General features: G+C 36.5%; 1 protein-coding gene across 1 annotated transcript in view; it reads right to left on the reverse strand.

Annotated features, from left to right (window-relative positions):
- Positions 1–5,063: 5,063 nt before the first annotated feature.
- LOC150086465 (neuronal calcium sensor 1-like) overlaps positions 5,064–16,714 on the reverse strand; it is a 105,040-nt gene continuing 93,389 nt past the window's right edge. The window contains exon 7 of the mRNA XM_090371406.1: positions 5,064–5,597. Coding sequence (XP_090227532.1) covers positions 5,424–5,597 — 174 coding nt within the window. The 3' untranslated portion in view covers positions 5,064–5,423. The remainder of the gene's footprint in view (positions 5,598–16,714) is intronic.

Raw genomic sequence — 16,714 nt, forward strand, 5'->3', positions numbered from 1 at the left:
GCTCATCATACTACATGACTTTTCCCGCTGTTCCAAAGTCTAGCCTTGGAGTTGGCGGCACCATTCCAGTCAAATCATTCGATTTTTTTACATAAACAAATGGTTTTCATATAGCCACACGACTACCAAAGACCATATTCTTCAACTCCCGCCGCATAGTTCGGTTGGAAATGGGTCATTTTTGCTTAAAAGCCTTAAATTAAGCATTTTAGTCATTTGCTGTGCACTGGAAATTCTTTTCTGACAATGTGCTTTAAATTCCTGTGGTCTCGTTCTTGGAATACCAACTTTATGCCATATGTCTTCCTTTTAGAGTTGCATTTTCCTTTCGTCTTCCACTCATTGGGATGGTTGCTTTCACCCACTAGTAATCTCCTTTGTTTTTTCAATTGTGGCTCCAGTTGCACAATAACACTTTTCTGAAAATTGGAAAAATCCACTGTCTTTCCCACAAACGGATCGACTAAGAATCCCTAGGAAAGAATACAAGATTTTTCAGATCCCAAGGAACTGTGATCACATAAGTTTTCATACAGTATGATTAATTATCTGTTGACTCTAATTGCAAGTTTTTAATTTTTTGGCCAGTGAGCGTATGTATGGAGTTATTGTTTGAATAAATCTGTTAAATCGTGGTTAATTATCCACGGTGATTAACTCCACCATTCTCCATCCTACATCTTTCGAAAGAGCACTTAGAAGAATCGCTTTCATAAATTGCATTGTAAATATGTAAAAAACAAAAGTGATTACGTAGTACAAAAATGTTTTGTGCAGTTTTCTTTCGTTGAGTTAAGGATATAAAGGTCAAATGTCATCTACTCGTTCAAAGCGACCAGTAAATCACATTTCTTCTTCTCCTTTTTAAAGTGCAACTAGAGGAAGTCATTTTATCAATGGCTGGTACTTTCTGCACTTTGAGATTCTAAAGAAAATTAATAAATCTTCGGGAGATTTTTTTCCCTCTGACTCAAGTCTCATGAATACGTGTTTAATGAGCTGTAACGAAGTGGTTTTTTATGCCCGCTACAAAACTTCAAATGATTTCCATCCCATCTATGTGATTTGTGCACTGCATAAAGTTTTATTGAAGAATTAAAACACGCAACCTTAAAGAAAAAATAGTTCAGTTCTCATCATAAAAATCGAAAAACGTTTCAGAGCACATTATTTATCGTGATGTTTATGAAGTCTTAATTTACATTTGTGTTCATCGATTGAAACCAGAAACTTTATACTGCTACAGAGAGAAAGTTTTGATAAGAATCTCACTTTTCTCCTTAATTAGTCTTGAAATGTGGTGTTTTATTCCAAGAAAATAAAAGGGTCATAAAAATAATCTTTTATGGCTTACATTTACGATCACTTAAATGTTTGGTAAATATTATGTTTCTGAAAATGAACTTCGAATTATCAGCTAAACTTCTAGAAAATTGTAGTATATGGAGAGTAAAAAAACAACCCGTGATGAATTGAAGTTTTTAGGTTTATATCAGCTAATCACACCTCAGATAACACAGTGAATAAAATCGTACTCCTCACACTGGGCAGCAAATGCTCGATTTCGAATCCGGTCAATGACGCGAACAATTTTTATGGGCTTTTTTTTTTTTTACAAAGGTGGCTGAGTTAGTCGATCTTGTTGTTGTTGTAAGGTTTTAGGCACTGCATCACCTTAGGCCATATTGCGCCTTGTCTGTAAATTGCATGCGTTCTGTGATGGATTTTCTGTTTGCTGGATGAAAAACCCGAATACCAGTTTCCAGTAGAAAAACCATGCTATCTTCGCCTGAGACTGACTAATTCAGTCATGTTGTAAGAAAGGCCCATAAAAATTCCCGCGTAATTTATGGGATTCAAAATCAGATGGGGAGGACGGCGACTATACCAACTGTGCTACTCACGGGGACCTTAGGCGAGTAATGTATACTTTTTCTTTCCAGAAACTCTGGTTTTCGTCCAGAAAACTTGTAAATCGATCAAAAAATACACTCAGCTTACAGGCACAACCGCTGACGCCTCATAGCCTGATTCTCATTGGTGCTTAACCACATACACGCTAATCGCCATGCAACTATCCATGAAATATATTTACGAAGGGAGCCTATGAATAAAGATACCTGGGCGATAAATTCGTTGAACATTGTATCTACTATTTAATCTCTAAAAATACAAAAACGGGACGATATGAGGACTGGGCATGTGTATGATATTCCTAAAAGTGGTAAACCAACAACTCCTGATGAGACAGCTGAGGAAATATTCTATCTATTTGGATATTGTGCGATGTTCCGCAGTTTTAAAAGTTATGAGACAAATCTTAACTGGATTATTTTATATGTAAAAGATCAAAAAATTTAGTCAATAATTCCGAATAATTATGTTAATAGAATGGATTTTTTAAGTTTTTCCATCAAGATTTGAAAAACGTCTGAGTGAACAGTGATTCAATCTCGTGGACTGCTAAATATGATTAAAGATTAAATAACAAAATAATTAACTAATGCGTTCTGAATAGACAAATTTCATTTATATTACTGGCGCTGTCCTACCGAGGTTATTTGGTAAAAAAGAAATCCCATCCCACTAATGGTTACGTTGAAACTCCTCTCCATGATCTAAATTTTACGTTGACATGAGTGACAGCTTTATTATGGTCAGGGAGTTCAAGAATTAAATGAAGAAGATTCTTTTGAGATCATTGATTATTGACCACGTAGAAGATTATTGAGAGATTATTAAGAAGATTATTGACCACGTAGAGTAAATATGCTGGTCTAGGAATATTCCATTTCTTTCTCATTTCCCTCCTTAAATTTCAGTAATATATCCAAAGAGACAAAACCAGAGTTTTGTCTCTTTGGATATATTACTGAAATTATTATAAAGTAGGGGCTTCCTCTTGTTTTTTTTATCGTATCTTCAATGTTCCATTAGTCGCCTTGAAGTCTGCCTTAGTGGGTAGCATAGTTGGTAGGTTTGCCGTCCTTCCCCCACTGGGTGAAAAAGACCTGAGTTCGAATCCCGTTGATGAAGGGACAAATTTTTATAGGTCTTTTTCACAACGTGGCTGAGTTAGTTGGTCTCAGGCGAGGGCAGCATGGTTTTTTTTCCCAGAAACTCAGGTTTTTCGTCCAGCAAACAGAAAATCAACCTCAGAACACACGCAATTTACAAACAATATACCAGGAGCAACATGATCTTAGTCGCCGATACTCCTAAAACCCAATAACAATTCCCAGACTCTTGAAAACACTTTTAAAAATGGGCAGTGTGGTAAAAAGTCCACTAAACACTTAACCCTCATTTTAAAAAATTGACCTCTGATGGATAAAATTTTCATTTCTTTGATTTTCTTGCAGATCCTTCTACTTTACAGTCCCTCTTCAGCATCCAGCAATCGTCAACCATCATGTTGACATTCCACCTCCCCTGGTGCCAGGGCCAGATTTTCCATTAGGCACTTTATGTACAGTGCCTAGAGCCTACGAAGGAAGGGAAAAATTAAGAAAACAACAACAGCTCACTCTTTTCACTGTGACTAACGAAAAACGAGCTGAGAAAACGTGCGCAATGGACTCTAGGAGCTTCAATTCAATACGCATACCTATCTAGCGACTGTTCTCGAAACTAGAAGAATCGAAGTGATGGTCTCTCCGTCAGTTGAGGTGGTTTATTATTTATTATAGTCGAAAAGGGGATAAAACATTTACCCCCCTTTAAGAACATTTCGGAATAAAAGTGTCTAGAGCCTACGAACACCAGCCCTGCCTGGCGCGTCATCTTCATATCTTTAATGTCCTGGTAAAACCTCTCATCCTGTTCTTCACTAACATTTCTTAGATTTTCTAGGAAGTAGTCGATGTGGGAGTGTAAAAATATACCTTGACACTCCTGTTGCAGCCCAGCTTCAAGTTTTAAATTATTATCTTAAGCAAAGCTCATAAGGATCACACCGGGTACAAAAAAAAAAAATTTTCTAGCCACATGTTTTTAAATTTAGTGTCCCACCCGATGCATGTTGGAAGGCAGTGTATGTTAGGCTCATAAGTTATACAGCCATCATAGTTAATCTCCTCCCATAAGTGGCTTAGAAAATCATTTCTTTCAACAGCAATGCTGTTTCCCTGCATTATACCCTGATGGGCAGGAAAACTGGAGTTGCAGGGGAGTATTATTATTACTATTTATTTATTTATTATTATTATTATTTTGCTATTAGGTGTTACATTTAAAAAGAAAAAAGTCGTAAAGAGCATCATATTGGTATCCTAAAGAAGCGATTAAATTTTATGAATGATAGAATTAATGCTGTAAATGGAAACAACAACAAAAAAAAAAGAATATAACCTGCTTTAATTAAGTTTGTGTAACCATAGCAACAACACAGTAGAAATGTTCACTTTTTTGTTTCAAACGAACTTCGCGTAACCATGGTAACAATATTCGCTGTACAGTATTAGAAATTACATTTTGTTTCAAACGAATACTGTGAACTTTAGGTAACCATAGCAACAGTACTCGCAGTTATAGCGTTAGAAATCCACATTTTTTTTTGTTTCCAGTGACTTTATGAACTTTAGGTAACCATAGCAACAGTACTTGCAGTATAACATTAAAAATCTACATTTCTATTTTGTTTCCAGCGAACTATATGAACTTTTAAGGACGATATAAAGTATTCTCGTTATGAAAAATTTAGATATTTTGTGTTTCTATAGTAACAAAATGATGAAGCTGGCTTTTATTTTTTCAGATATTCAGTTTAATGAACAGATCAATAACCAATGATAAATATACAGACAGCTAAGTAACTTATATACATGCACTTTACTCACATTTAGCTATATACATATAGCACTCAGTACGTATATACGTCGCACTATATACACAGGTGCACAAGGGCTGTGACGTAAGCAAGGCACTGTGTATGGAACGTCACGGAGTTCAACCTGTGCCCAATCAATTAACATACCGAGTAGTTAATAGTAATATAATGCGAAGAGGGAAGGTTTAAGGTGAGAAATTTGTTTAATTTGAGAGGCGTGACTTTTAAAAGAGAGAGAGAGAGAGAGATGGATTGGTTAAGATATTTGGTTTGCAATTACATTTTCTAAGATCGACCACTTTGTACATCTTTAATGTTATAAGATATTCTACACGATTATGTTAGTTAGATAGATAGAGAAAGAGTTAGATAGAATAGATTGAATTTAAATGTACACCTTCTTATCGTATTCGATGCATACAGAATGCTGTGGCCGAGACTTCGAGCCTTCTGTGTATGGAGAATTCCAATTTTGTTTGTCTCTAGGATTTTCCTCAAGGATCCATTCGTTTTTCTGTGCTTGTTATACTACCACTTTTGCGTGTTCGTTCCATCAGAAACACCAAGGCACACAGTCATTCAGCTATCAAGGATCCTAGGGGCTGATTGTTGCTGTACAAGCGGATGGACGCCTCATAGGCGATGCGGCTTCTTCAACGTCTAGTCCTTCGACTTCTTGCACACTACGAGCCAATAGTGCTTTCACGATCCAAGGATCATTTTTGAAACCAACACAGAACTCGTCTCGGTTGATCTTTCCATCTCGATCCTGGCAAAAGTAAAATTCAATAATATTAATGAATAAACAAGTGGAAAGGTAATTTAGAATGTTCAAATAATTAATCGTTCTTATGAAAATACTGTACAAGACAGAATATTGCAACGGTATAAATGAATCTCTGTTGATGAAAGGCTCTCCAAAAGCTGTGCGCGTCGACAACTGCTCCTTTTGTGTTTTTGAATTTCTTTGAGGATTTGGAAACGTTGGTGTTGGTTTTTCCAGGCTGTTGTTGTTGTTGTTGTTGGGTTTTCTGAGCACAGCGATTACGTCCATATTGCTACATATATATGTGTTCTGCGGTCGATTTTCTGTTTGCTGGACGATAAACCCCGCGTTTCCGGAAAAAAAAACATGCTACCCTCACCCGAGACCGACTAACTCAGCCACGTTGTGAAAAAGACCCATAAAAATTCCTCTCGTCATCGAACAGGACTCGAACCTAGATCTTTTCCACCCAGTGTGTGGAGGACGGCGATTCTACCAACCCACAAGGGCATTTTTTTCCAGGCACTCTGATTGTTCAATTGTAAACGTTGCCACTAACTTATGCATCATTTACACCGTGTGATATAAATATCAATTTTTGTCCTAATACAGTACTTTGTCCCAATATAGTACTGCATTAACACTGTCCTTCTGCATACTGTTTGAAAGGTCCTAGATGCGAATCTCATCTAGATAATGAAACTTTTTTGGGTATTTTCATATCGTTGCCGAAATCGTCAGTTTTGGGCGAGGTCAGTATAGTTTGTTTATTCTCAAAATCCTAGTTTTGATTCCAACAAAACAGGCAACGTGACCATAGAATACAAGAAATTTGCGCAATACAATTTACTGGTGCCTCATAGTCACAGTTTCATGGAAGTTAATTTTAAAGAACAGTATTAAAGTGTGATTCATAAATGAAACAAAATACATTAAATTGTACTTTGTATGACTAGGTCTGCGCGTGTAGCACAGTAGTATCGTTATAGTCCTCCCCACAACAGGTGGAAAAGGACCGGGTTGGAATCCTGTCGATGACGCCAGGAATTTTAATGGACTTTATATATATATATATATATATATATATATATGTTCACTACCTTTGATAACTAGGTTATCAAAGGTAGTGAACATCAACGAAAGTTCATATAAGTTACTAAAAATGCAATGTTAATATAATGTAGGTCCACTCTATTTGGCTTTACGTACAGCAGATACCCTGAACAGCAAACTTTCCACAAATTTTTGATATGTTTCACAAAAATTTTTCTCCATTCCTCGAGCAAGAAATCTTTTAATGGACCCTGGACCCTGAGTCCTCCATGACCGATTTCGCACATGTTTTTCGAATTCATTCCACGGATGCTCCATGACAGTTATGGTAGAACTCCGAGTGGGCGAATTCCAGTGGTAACAGTTCTAAGTCCTACAATGTGGGAATCGACTATTTGTCCACTTCTGAATCGCTGAATTCCGTATCATGTGGGCATTTCCTTAATTGATTGCATTCTAGAGTTCAGTTAGTATTAGTATTACTGTAGGTGGCAAATGATGCAAGGAAGAAAGCTTATACAGTATTAGCCAAAAAGGAAAAAAAAAAAACCTTCCCATCTCACATGCTCATTCCCTCTAACAGTTTGTCAACATCTTTTCCTGCATCTCTGTCCACCTATACAACATTAGATGGAATTTTTTTCTAACAATCATCTATTTTGCAACCGTCCTTCAATTTGAATTTACGCTCCTTCATATGTGTAGTCTGAGCAAGAGGAAGGAGTCCATCGTAATTGAGCTATTCAATCCATTCCAAGCTTTAAATACCTCAATGAGATTACTCCGCAGGTGTTTAGTCTCCAGGCGCTGCAGAACTGAAACCTTCCATGGTAAGAGTATCATCGTTTGCTTTCACTAATCTTGTTGCTGTTCTCTGCAACCGTTCCAAAAAAATCCACATCCTTCCTAAAATGAGGAATCCAGTCCTGTATGCAATACTCAAAATGTGGCCTGACCATGAGACCTTGTATAGAATAATTAGCTTCTTTTCCCTGTTGCCAAAATTTCTGTATATCATTGACAAAATCCCACGGTAGCTTGTCTTGCACTGCTCAGAGAACTTCATATCTGACTGCACCGTTACCCACAGTAATTTTTAATTTTTCTAGTACTCCAATTATAGTTACTAACCACTGGCCCTTGTGGGTATCACAGCTGATGTAAATACAGTCCCCCCACACTGAATGAGGAAACCTGAGTCGGAATCCCGTTAGTGATGCGAGGAATTTTTATGGGTCGTTTTTACAACGTGGCTGAGTTAGTCAGTCTAATGCGAGGGAAGCATGGTTTTTCTCCCAGAAACTTGGGTTTCTTTTTCAGCATAAAGGCAAATCGATCGCAGAACATGCAATTTACAGACATAATATATAAGATGCAATGTGGTCTAGGTCACTGATGTGCCTAAAAACATTACAACAAGTAGTCTCCACTATCCTTAGTCTGCTAGAGTTTGGTATGGTAACTTGGGATTCCCACAACCCATATGACGTATCTTGCATTGTTAATGTAAGATACAATCTATATACCTAATTTTTCCATCCGTGAGGATTTAATTTACCGCCATCGACATCATTCTTGTTGTTAGCACAGTGTTTATAATTATAGTTCCTCCACACCATGTAGAAATTATGGTTCGAATTCCATTTTGACGAAACGAACTGTTGGAGTTTTTTCACAATGTGGCCGAGTTAGTCGGTATCGATCGCGAACTGTGTTCTTTTTTCTTTTTCTTTTTTTTTTCTGTTTTGTTCAGGAAATATAGTAGCCAACAGAAATATCCGTTACAGAGGAATATGCTGATGCCTCATAGCCTTACTTGTTTTCGTACAACACACACCAACAAACCTACATAATTAGTATAATCGATATTTTAAATATGTGATTATCAGACTGTGTTTCTATGATTTTGATAACGTAGTGTACATTGCTATTATACAACAAAAATCAAGCTTTTTTAAAAAGAATAAAATAACATTTGTATTGTATAAATGTTGCAATTAGAGAATTAAGGTAATCAGAGCACTTTCCATACGTTTTAATGAATGTTTCAGTCAATGTATTAAACGCTGCCCTATCATTAATATCCGGACACTTACCTTTAGACAAAAAAAAGAGATTTTATTGTGTCATTTAATAATTTGTGCTGAAATATTTTGCTTTTATGACGGCCTTCAATCTTCGCGGCATACTCTCAACCAGCTTTTTATAAATGTCAGGTGATATGTTCCTCCACTCGGCCTTGTCCTTTGGGCGATCTCTATGTGCACGTACCCGACGATCCAATACATCCCAGAGATGCTCGATAGGGTTTATATCAGTACTCTGGGCTGGCCAATCCAACTCTTCCACACCCATGTCCTCAAACGATTCTGTTACGACCCGAGCAGTATGGCATGGCGCGTTATTAATATCTTTATTGCAGGCAGTGAACAGTTGCATGATTGCTTGATGCAATAATACCCAAAACAGCGACAATGCTAGGAACTTATCTTGCTGATATAGGTATGGGCCTTCCCCGAGGTATCGCCATAATGTTGGAAGTGCATAATTGTGCAGGTATTGCACTTGGTATTGCACAGCATTCATGGTTTTGTCGATAACAACTAATGGGCCCAAGCCAAACCATGAAAGGAGCCCCATACCATGACACTGCCTCCACCAAACTTCAGTGTTGGGAGGATACAATCAGGAAGGATCTGTTGCCCTGCCATTCGCCACAACCAGGAATAGCCAGCAGACTAGTATTCGATTCGTCTGTCCATAGGACTGTTTTCCACTGCTCTACAGTCCAGGATTCGTGCTCCTTACACCATGTTAATCGGCGTCTAGCATCTGTTGAACTGTTGAAGTAATTCTTTTGAACGTGTCATCTTGCATGTCCACTTTTGCAATCGTCTGTTCGAAGCCCATTGTGCATATTTATAACAGATTCTGTGACGTGTTGCACGCATAGGATTTGTTTTCCCATACATGAAGGGGTGTTGGATATTAATGGTAGGGCAGTGTAAGTTATATCATACTGTATTGCCACATTTCACAGACAGTCGATGAATTTTGCAAGTGATGCAATTTTTCTTGAGCACCACTGTATGCTCTGCAATATATTTCGCTGAACAAAATGTAATGATGTCATGTCTTACTACTTGTCCTAGATAAAGGAACACATCGCTTGAAAGATTCATAGTTTATACTTTGTTTTTACTCTTATAGTACCTTTATCACTTTTAACATTTATCTGCATATTTTATTTCTATTTGTTTTGACTTCTATTCTTTATACAGTTTTTGTATATTGAACTATATTTATTATTATTATTATTAAAATCAGTTTATTTCCCAAGAAACCTTGGGTCACCCCGGGACGGCTCTGTGCCAGAAGGGTGAATATTTACTGACTAAGGTGCGAGGAACACATGTACAATAAACAAGAGTACATGTGTGCTCGACCCGAGACATTTACAGGATTAAATATACAAAATGTACAATTGCATGAAGATTTGTTTACACATGCTTATTTCAGATGCACAATGCCTTTTGCAAAAAGGTAACATATATAACTTTTTTAAAAATGCTTATAATGAACAAGAGATGAACATATTGCTGTATCTCTTTATGTTCCAAGACAAGCAACATAAAACTCGTTTCTTTAGGGGCCAGGCGATATTTAGCGAACTCACCGGCCATTACATCCATCATTCATAATGAGTTTTATCTTAGTCGCATTATGTTTTAGAATTATTTTAAAGAACAGCAAAAAAGAGTAATTCAGGTAGATGCATTGAGTTTCCTGTGGTTCTGTCTAGCACTCAACCCGCTATCCATCATGCTCAACTACAGATTGAGGGACCCTACGTCGGTTGTATCTACTAGACCTCGGTTGCATCTGAACGACATCTTGATGTCGTCCAGATGCAACCGAGACGCAACTCCAACAGCTACTGCCGATCCCCGAAGAATAGAATTCAGCAATAACACCAGTATGGTATTTAGACAAGATAAATGCAAGACCCACGGACTGCATAAGAGAAACCAATCGGCCGAAACTTCCAGCTGCACACTGGTAAAGAAAACGAAGCCGTGAGAGGGGGAGAGATCGATGTATACCTGGGAATGATGCAGACTCAGTAGTTAGAACACAAACAGATAAAGGTCTACCTAAAGGTCCCAGAAGTAGGGTTCCTCAAGGATCGGTTCTTGGACCACTGTTGTTATTGATTTTCATAAACGACATCGACAATGGACAAAAGACTTGATGTCAAAATTTTCAGACGACGGAAAGATTGGTAGAGTGGTTAACGATAAGTACCAAGCTCCTTCAGGATGATTAGAACAGGCTGCAAGAATGGTCAGAAAAATGGCAGCTATGTTTTATTGCAGCAACTTGGGGAACAGCAACCCCAAACTAAAATATACACTTGGTGGGGTTAAATTAAAAACAGTAGACGAAGAAAGGGATCTGGGAGTTATGACACGAGCAGATATGAAGTTTTCTGAGCACTGTAAATAGACAGCCTGGAAAGCCCATGGTGTCCTATCAATCATTTATCGAACATTACCCTGTAGAGATAGGGAGATCATAGTCCCACTGCATAAGGCTCCATATTCGAAGTAAGACCATACTGGGAATATGGCTTTGGGCCTCGATATGGCTTTGGGTGCCGATACTTCCAAAACCCTACAACAAAAACAACAACAACATATTTTGGCTACAATGCTTGGCAATCAGACACTTCAGAGGTGATTGATGTTCATAAGGCTCCTGATTGAGGTGACCTGATTGAGATTCATAAGGCTCTGAGAGGGGTTAGTAAAATGAACGAAGGCGGAATTTTCACTGTTATAGAAAATTTATGAACGTATTATAGAGAATTCGTGGAACCGGGGACATACAATAATTTTAAATTGCAGGGGAAGAGGTGTGGACTAGATTGCAGGAAGTTTTCTTTTAGCCAGTCAGTCGCTAATTGCTGGGACAGGTTGCCTTCACAGGTAGTTGAGGCTGACAGTTTGAATAAATTCAAAGGTCAACTAGATAGTGACCGATGTGAGAAGGGAAGCAAATAATTTGTATTTCCTTATTTACTCGTTTTTTTGGTTTTTTTTTTATTTCTGCCCAGTGCAATAAAAGCCTTGGCTTCCTTGCATTATATGGCTGTTACTATTATTATTATTATTAAGCGAAGATTATCATTAGAGACTAGGAAGCCTGCCTAACTGTGTTACCACTCTGGGGTAACACAGTTGTGAGTAACAGGAACAATGATGACCAAGAGCAGCCAATGCCACCCGAAGCAACCCTGGATAGACTGACCATAGGCCAGATAGAAGAATGAAGGGGCTTGATAGACCTCATCGAGCAAGAGAAGAAACAACAGCGCACTCTACCAGGCCATAAAGAAGATAGACAAGCGGAATACTCTACTTAACATAAGCGTGGAGACCACTTCTGCTCAACTACGACAGAAAGATTGGCGAAGAAGCCACTCCATGACAGACACTACAATGACACTACTTGCCATCCAAGACCAGATAATCAATACGATGAACTAAAGGAAATACATTGCCAACGACGCCGGAGTAGTGACACATGTCGCTGGTGTCACCTAGCCCGAGAAACAATACAGTGCATCACCATTGGATACACTCAGATGGAATGAACTCATAGATTACATTAGAAGCTAGCGCAAAAATACCAGTTCATCAAAGAAAGTGTATCGTATTACAAGTACGAACCCCAGTCGTACTAGAAACCCCAACCGACAAGCTTTACTGGGACCACCTCATAATAACGGACAAGATAATTCCACACAACAGACCGGACATAAAATCATCGAAAAGAAGCAAAAGGCTACCTATCTGATCGACATAGAAGTGTCCAACACTGGCAACCTCCAGAAAACCCATGAGGAAAAGATTAGGAACTACACAGTCCTAAGACAGGAGATCAAAGAGATGTAACATATGGAACAAGTAGTGACCATCCCAAACGCCGTATCAACCACTAGCATGGTATCAAATCCATAAGCCTCCACAAGAACCTAGTATCAATAGGCGTCGCAGAGAACACTTACATGGAACTAGAGAAAGCCGTGATTCTGAACACCTACACTTACACGGAACCAGAAAAGTCATGATTCCGAACACCTGTAGGACAGGCAGAGAGGTCCTCAACCAACAGTAATAACAATAATAATAATAGCTAGACAAAACCAGTGTCGTAACTAGAAAAAGTGGGACCTAATGCAAAGTTTAGTGTGCGCCCCCTGAAAAAAATATTTGTTTTGGTAAAAATAAAATTCCTTAAAAACAAATCCTTGAAAATTGCCCTGGAAGCAGCAGCTATGCTAACACCACTTCAACGATATTCACTGCTGTTTCTCTTGTGCTGTGCATCAATAAACATGCTTCATGTGAAAAAAAATTATTGTTCGCAGACGTAGTAAATTTTATCATAAAAATAAATAAAAAAACTTAAATTTTTACTCAATTAAATTTTTTCTGTTTTGGGCAGGAGGGCAGTGGGCCCCCTTTCGATCGTGGGCCCCAATGCACCACATTGGCTGTATTGGCATAGTTACGCCATTGGACACACGAACCACCCCGTGTACTTGGTACCAGTTCCCGTCATAGGGATGAAAAAAATCCCATAGAGGTGAAAAAGTTTAAATAAAAATAATAATAATTAGTAAAACTCAGTCAGGGTGATTCTCCAATTCAGAATTTTATCTTCTGGCAGCAGACATTGTAAAACATCCTATTAAACAAAATGGTTTCGTACAAAGAATACATAAGGAAGAAAAAAGATGCCAGCAATGAAGACGAGATCTTTAAAACCTTGCTTATTTTTTGAATCCCTAAACAGTAGTTTCACGTTATTTCGCCTCGCAGTCTATTACTGGAACTGATACATCCAGCTTGATGTGGAAATCCAACCCCTTCCCCTCCATTCAGCCCCTTCCCATCATTCAAACAACGCCTAACACAGCTTTATCTCATGCTTTTATTATTTGGAAATGGTCTTCTTAAATTGCTTCCTATTTTTGTAAAACTTTCTTCTTTGCTGGGCATTTTATATTTTTATGATTCTCCTCGTACCTACTGCTCTTTCATCCAAGTTTTCTTAGCACTATTATTTATTCATGATGCACGATGTACAGTTTATAACATTTTATGTTCTGGTATTGTTCGTGCGTTGTAATTCTGAGAGTATTTTTCTTGAATTTTTTAACGATTCATTTTTATGTCTATTTAATTTTAGTCTTTGAAGTTAAATGATATGAATATAATTAACAAATAAAAACGGAAATTATTAATTTCCGTTTTTTTTGTTTTCACTAATTGCCGATAGAGGACTCTAATATCTAGGTAATATAGCGCACATTTGGGAAGCGTACCTTTTAATCATTTGCGCCATTTTAGACTATTTTATTGAACTATATTACTATATTAAACTATATTAAACTCTAAACTCTAAACTCTAATTTAACTCTAATTAAACTCTAATTGAACTATATTACTTAGATATTAGTGCCATCTGTGGGCATTTTCTTTTTTCAAAAATAAGGTTGCTTTTTGGATGATTTTTCATTTGTCTTTTACTATTTTATTGTGAATTTTTATGATTGTTTTATTATACAGTATATGTTTAATTACTGATTTTCTTGAATTTAGAATTTGCGTTTTATTTGTTTTCATTAGTTGCCGCTAGATGACACTGTTTATGAAATGAAATACGTATGTGAAATGAAAATGAATTATATTACTTAAATATCAGTGTCATATGTTGGCATTTTCTTTTTTCAAAAATAAGGTTGCTTTTTTCTTGTTTTTTTTTTCTCTTTACTATTTTTGTGTGAATTTTTATTATTGTTTTATTATTTATGTTTAATTACGTATTTGTTTTGTTGAATTTCTAATTTGCATTTTTATTTGTTTTCATTAGTTGCCGCTAGATGACACTGTTTATGAAATCAAATAAGTGAAATATGTGAAATGAAATTATATTACTTAGATATTAGTGTCATCTGTCGGTATTTTATTTATTCAAAAATAAGGTTGCTTTTATCTTGATTTTTTTTCATTTGTCTCTTACTACTTTTGTTTGAGTTTTTATTATTATTGTATTATTTATGTTTAATTATTGGTTTTGTTGAATTTGAAATTTGCATTTTTTTTCATTAATTGACGCTAGATGACACTAGTATCTAAGTACTGTAATTGTGTTCATTTTTACAAATTTTTTTAATTATTCGCCATTTTTTTTTGTTTAGACTGTGTAGAAATAAACTGAAATTAGGAACAATTTTCAAAAATAAAGTTTCTTTTTTCTTGAATGTTTTCTATTCCCTTTTTAATATTATTACATGCATTTTTATTTTTGTTTTAATATTGTTTTGTTTCTAATTTAGTTTTTATTTGTTTTCATTAACTGCCGATAGATGTCTATGATAGATAAAATAGATTTTACGTTTTCCGAAATCTTACTTTTTAATAAAATTAATTAGTATTATAATTAGTATAATATTAGTAGTATTTTTAATTAGTATTATTATAGTATACTGTAGAGTTTAGCTGTTGCTGTATTTTAAATTAAAAGAACATTGATTACATTTTGTCTTAATGTTAAACAAATTAAAGTGTTCTGCATATTTATTCTGCTTTAATTATATTTACAATAAGATGTAATCAAAATATTTAATGAATAACTGAAATATAAATTACGTCCATTTACATTGCTCCACTCCAACACCGATGTTGTGCTTCCATATGGTTTCCGTTTAAACAGAAGCTGATGAGATATCGGTTTTCTGGTGAACTGATTTCATTATGTTGCTACTTCCGTAACAAGATTACAGTTAACGCTAATCTTATTTGTGATGGAAATGGAATATCTCTAATGATGACAGAGAGAGAGAGAGAGAGAGAGAGAGAGAGAGAGAGAGAGAGAGAGAGAGAGAGAGAGAGAGAGAGAATGATTTTGGACCTTTATGGAATTCAGAGGATTGGAATAACAACTGCTATAAATACATAACGTATATGAAAGAACCTTTCGGGAAATGTGCCTCACTGGCTAAATTTCCGCACATCTATTCTGCAAGCGTCTTTCCTCAATTTGAATTTATGCCCCATCAAGTGTGTAATCTGAGCAAGATGAAGAATCCCATCAGGATTGAGCTTGCTCAACCACTCAAATCCTTATACACCTCAATCTGATCAACTCGCAGGTGCCTAGTCTCCAGATGCTGCAATTTGCGGAACTTAAGCTTTCCTTGGTAAGAGTATCCTCCTTTGTTCCCCTCATCAATCTCTTTGCCCTTCTTTGTATTCGTTCCAGAAGCTCTACATTCTTCCTAAAACAAGGCTTTCAGAATTATTTAAGGGACTGGCCATTGCTTTATACAACGGGATAATAACCTTCTTATCTCTGCTAGCAAAATTTCTGTATATCATTAACAAAACCCTTGAACTGTCCTGGCAGCCTGTCTATACTGCTCAGAGCATTTCATATCTGACTGTACAATTATCCCCCAGGTCTTTTTCGTTCTCTACTACCCTCGGTGTAGTACTACGCAGTTTTAAAATCACTGTGGGGTTACTGCTACCCATATGCAGTATTTTGAATTAGTCAATGTTAAACTTTAGTTGCTACTTCTCAGTCAATCTGCCTTGTAATAATACTTTTACTGGTATATATCAATGAACTTCACATCTTTTCTTTTTTATTAATTCTTTCTGCTTGGGTACGTGAAAGAAGTGAAGTTACATGGGATCAAATGCATTAATTAAGACGGATAATAAAATTAAGTGATCCCTTTTCTGTCGAAGGGTCTTGGTGGAGAATACATTTAGTGAACCAATGACATATCAGTTTTGTCTATATATAAATAATAATTAGGCTCAGAATTATCTATCTGAGCAGTTAAAGTGTTCCATTTTGAATATTTTCATTAGCCATGTGTGTTTTTATACGTCCACATAAGCCATGACTAATATCTTAATTGTTTTCTTTAAATCGTTTAAAACAATTAAGTAGGATAAAGTGATCCTATCTGTGTACCACTTTATCCT

The sequence above is a fragment of the Mastigoproctus giganteus genome, chromosome 4 (genome assembly GCF_048544385.1).
Source record: "Mastigoproctus giganteus isolate SK-2022 chromosome 4, ASM4854438v1, whole genome shotgun sequence".
NCBI lineage: Eukaryota > Metazoa > Arthropoda > Arachnida > Uropygi > Thelyphonidae > Mastigoproctus > Mastigoproctus giganteus.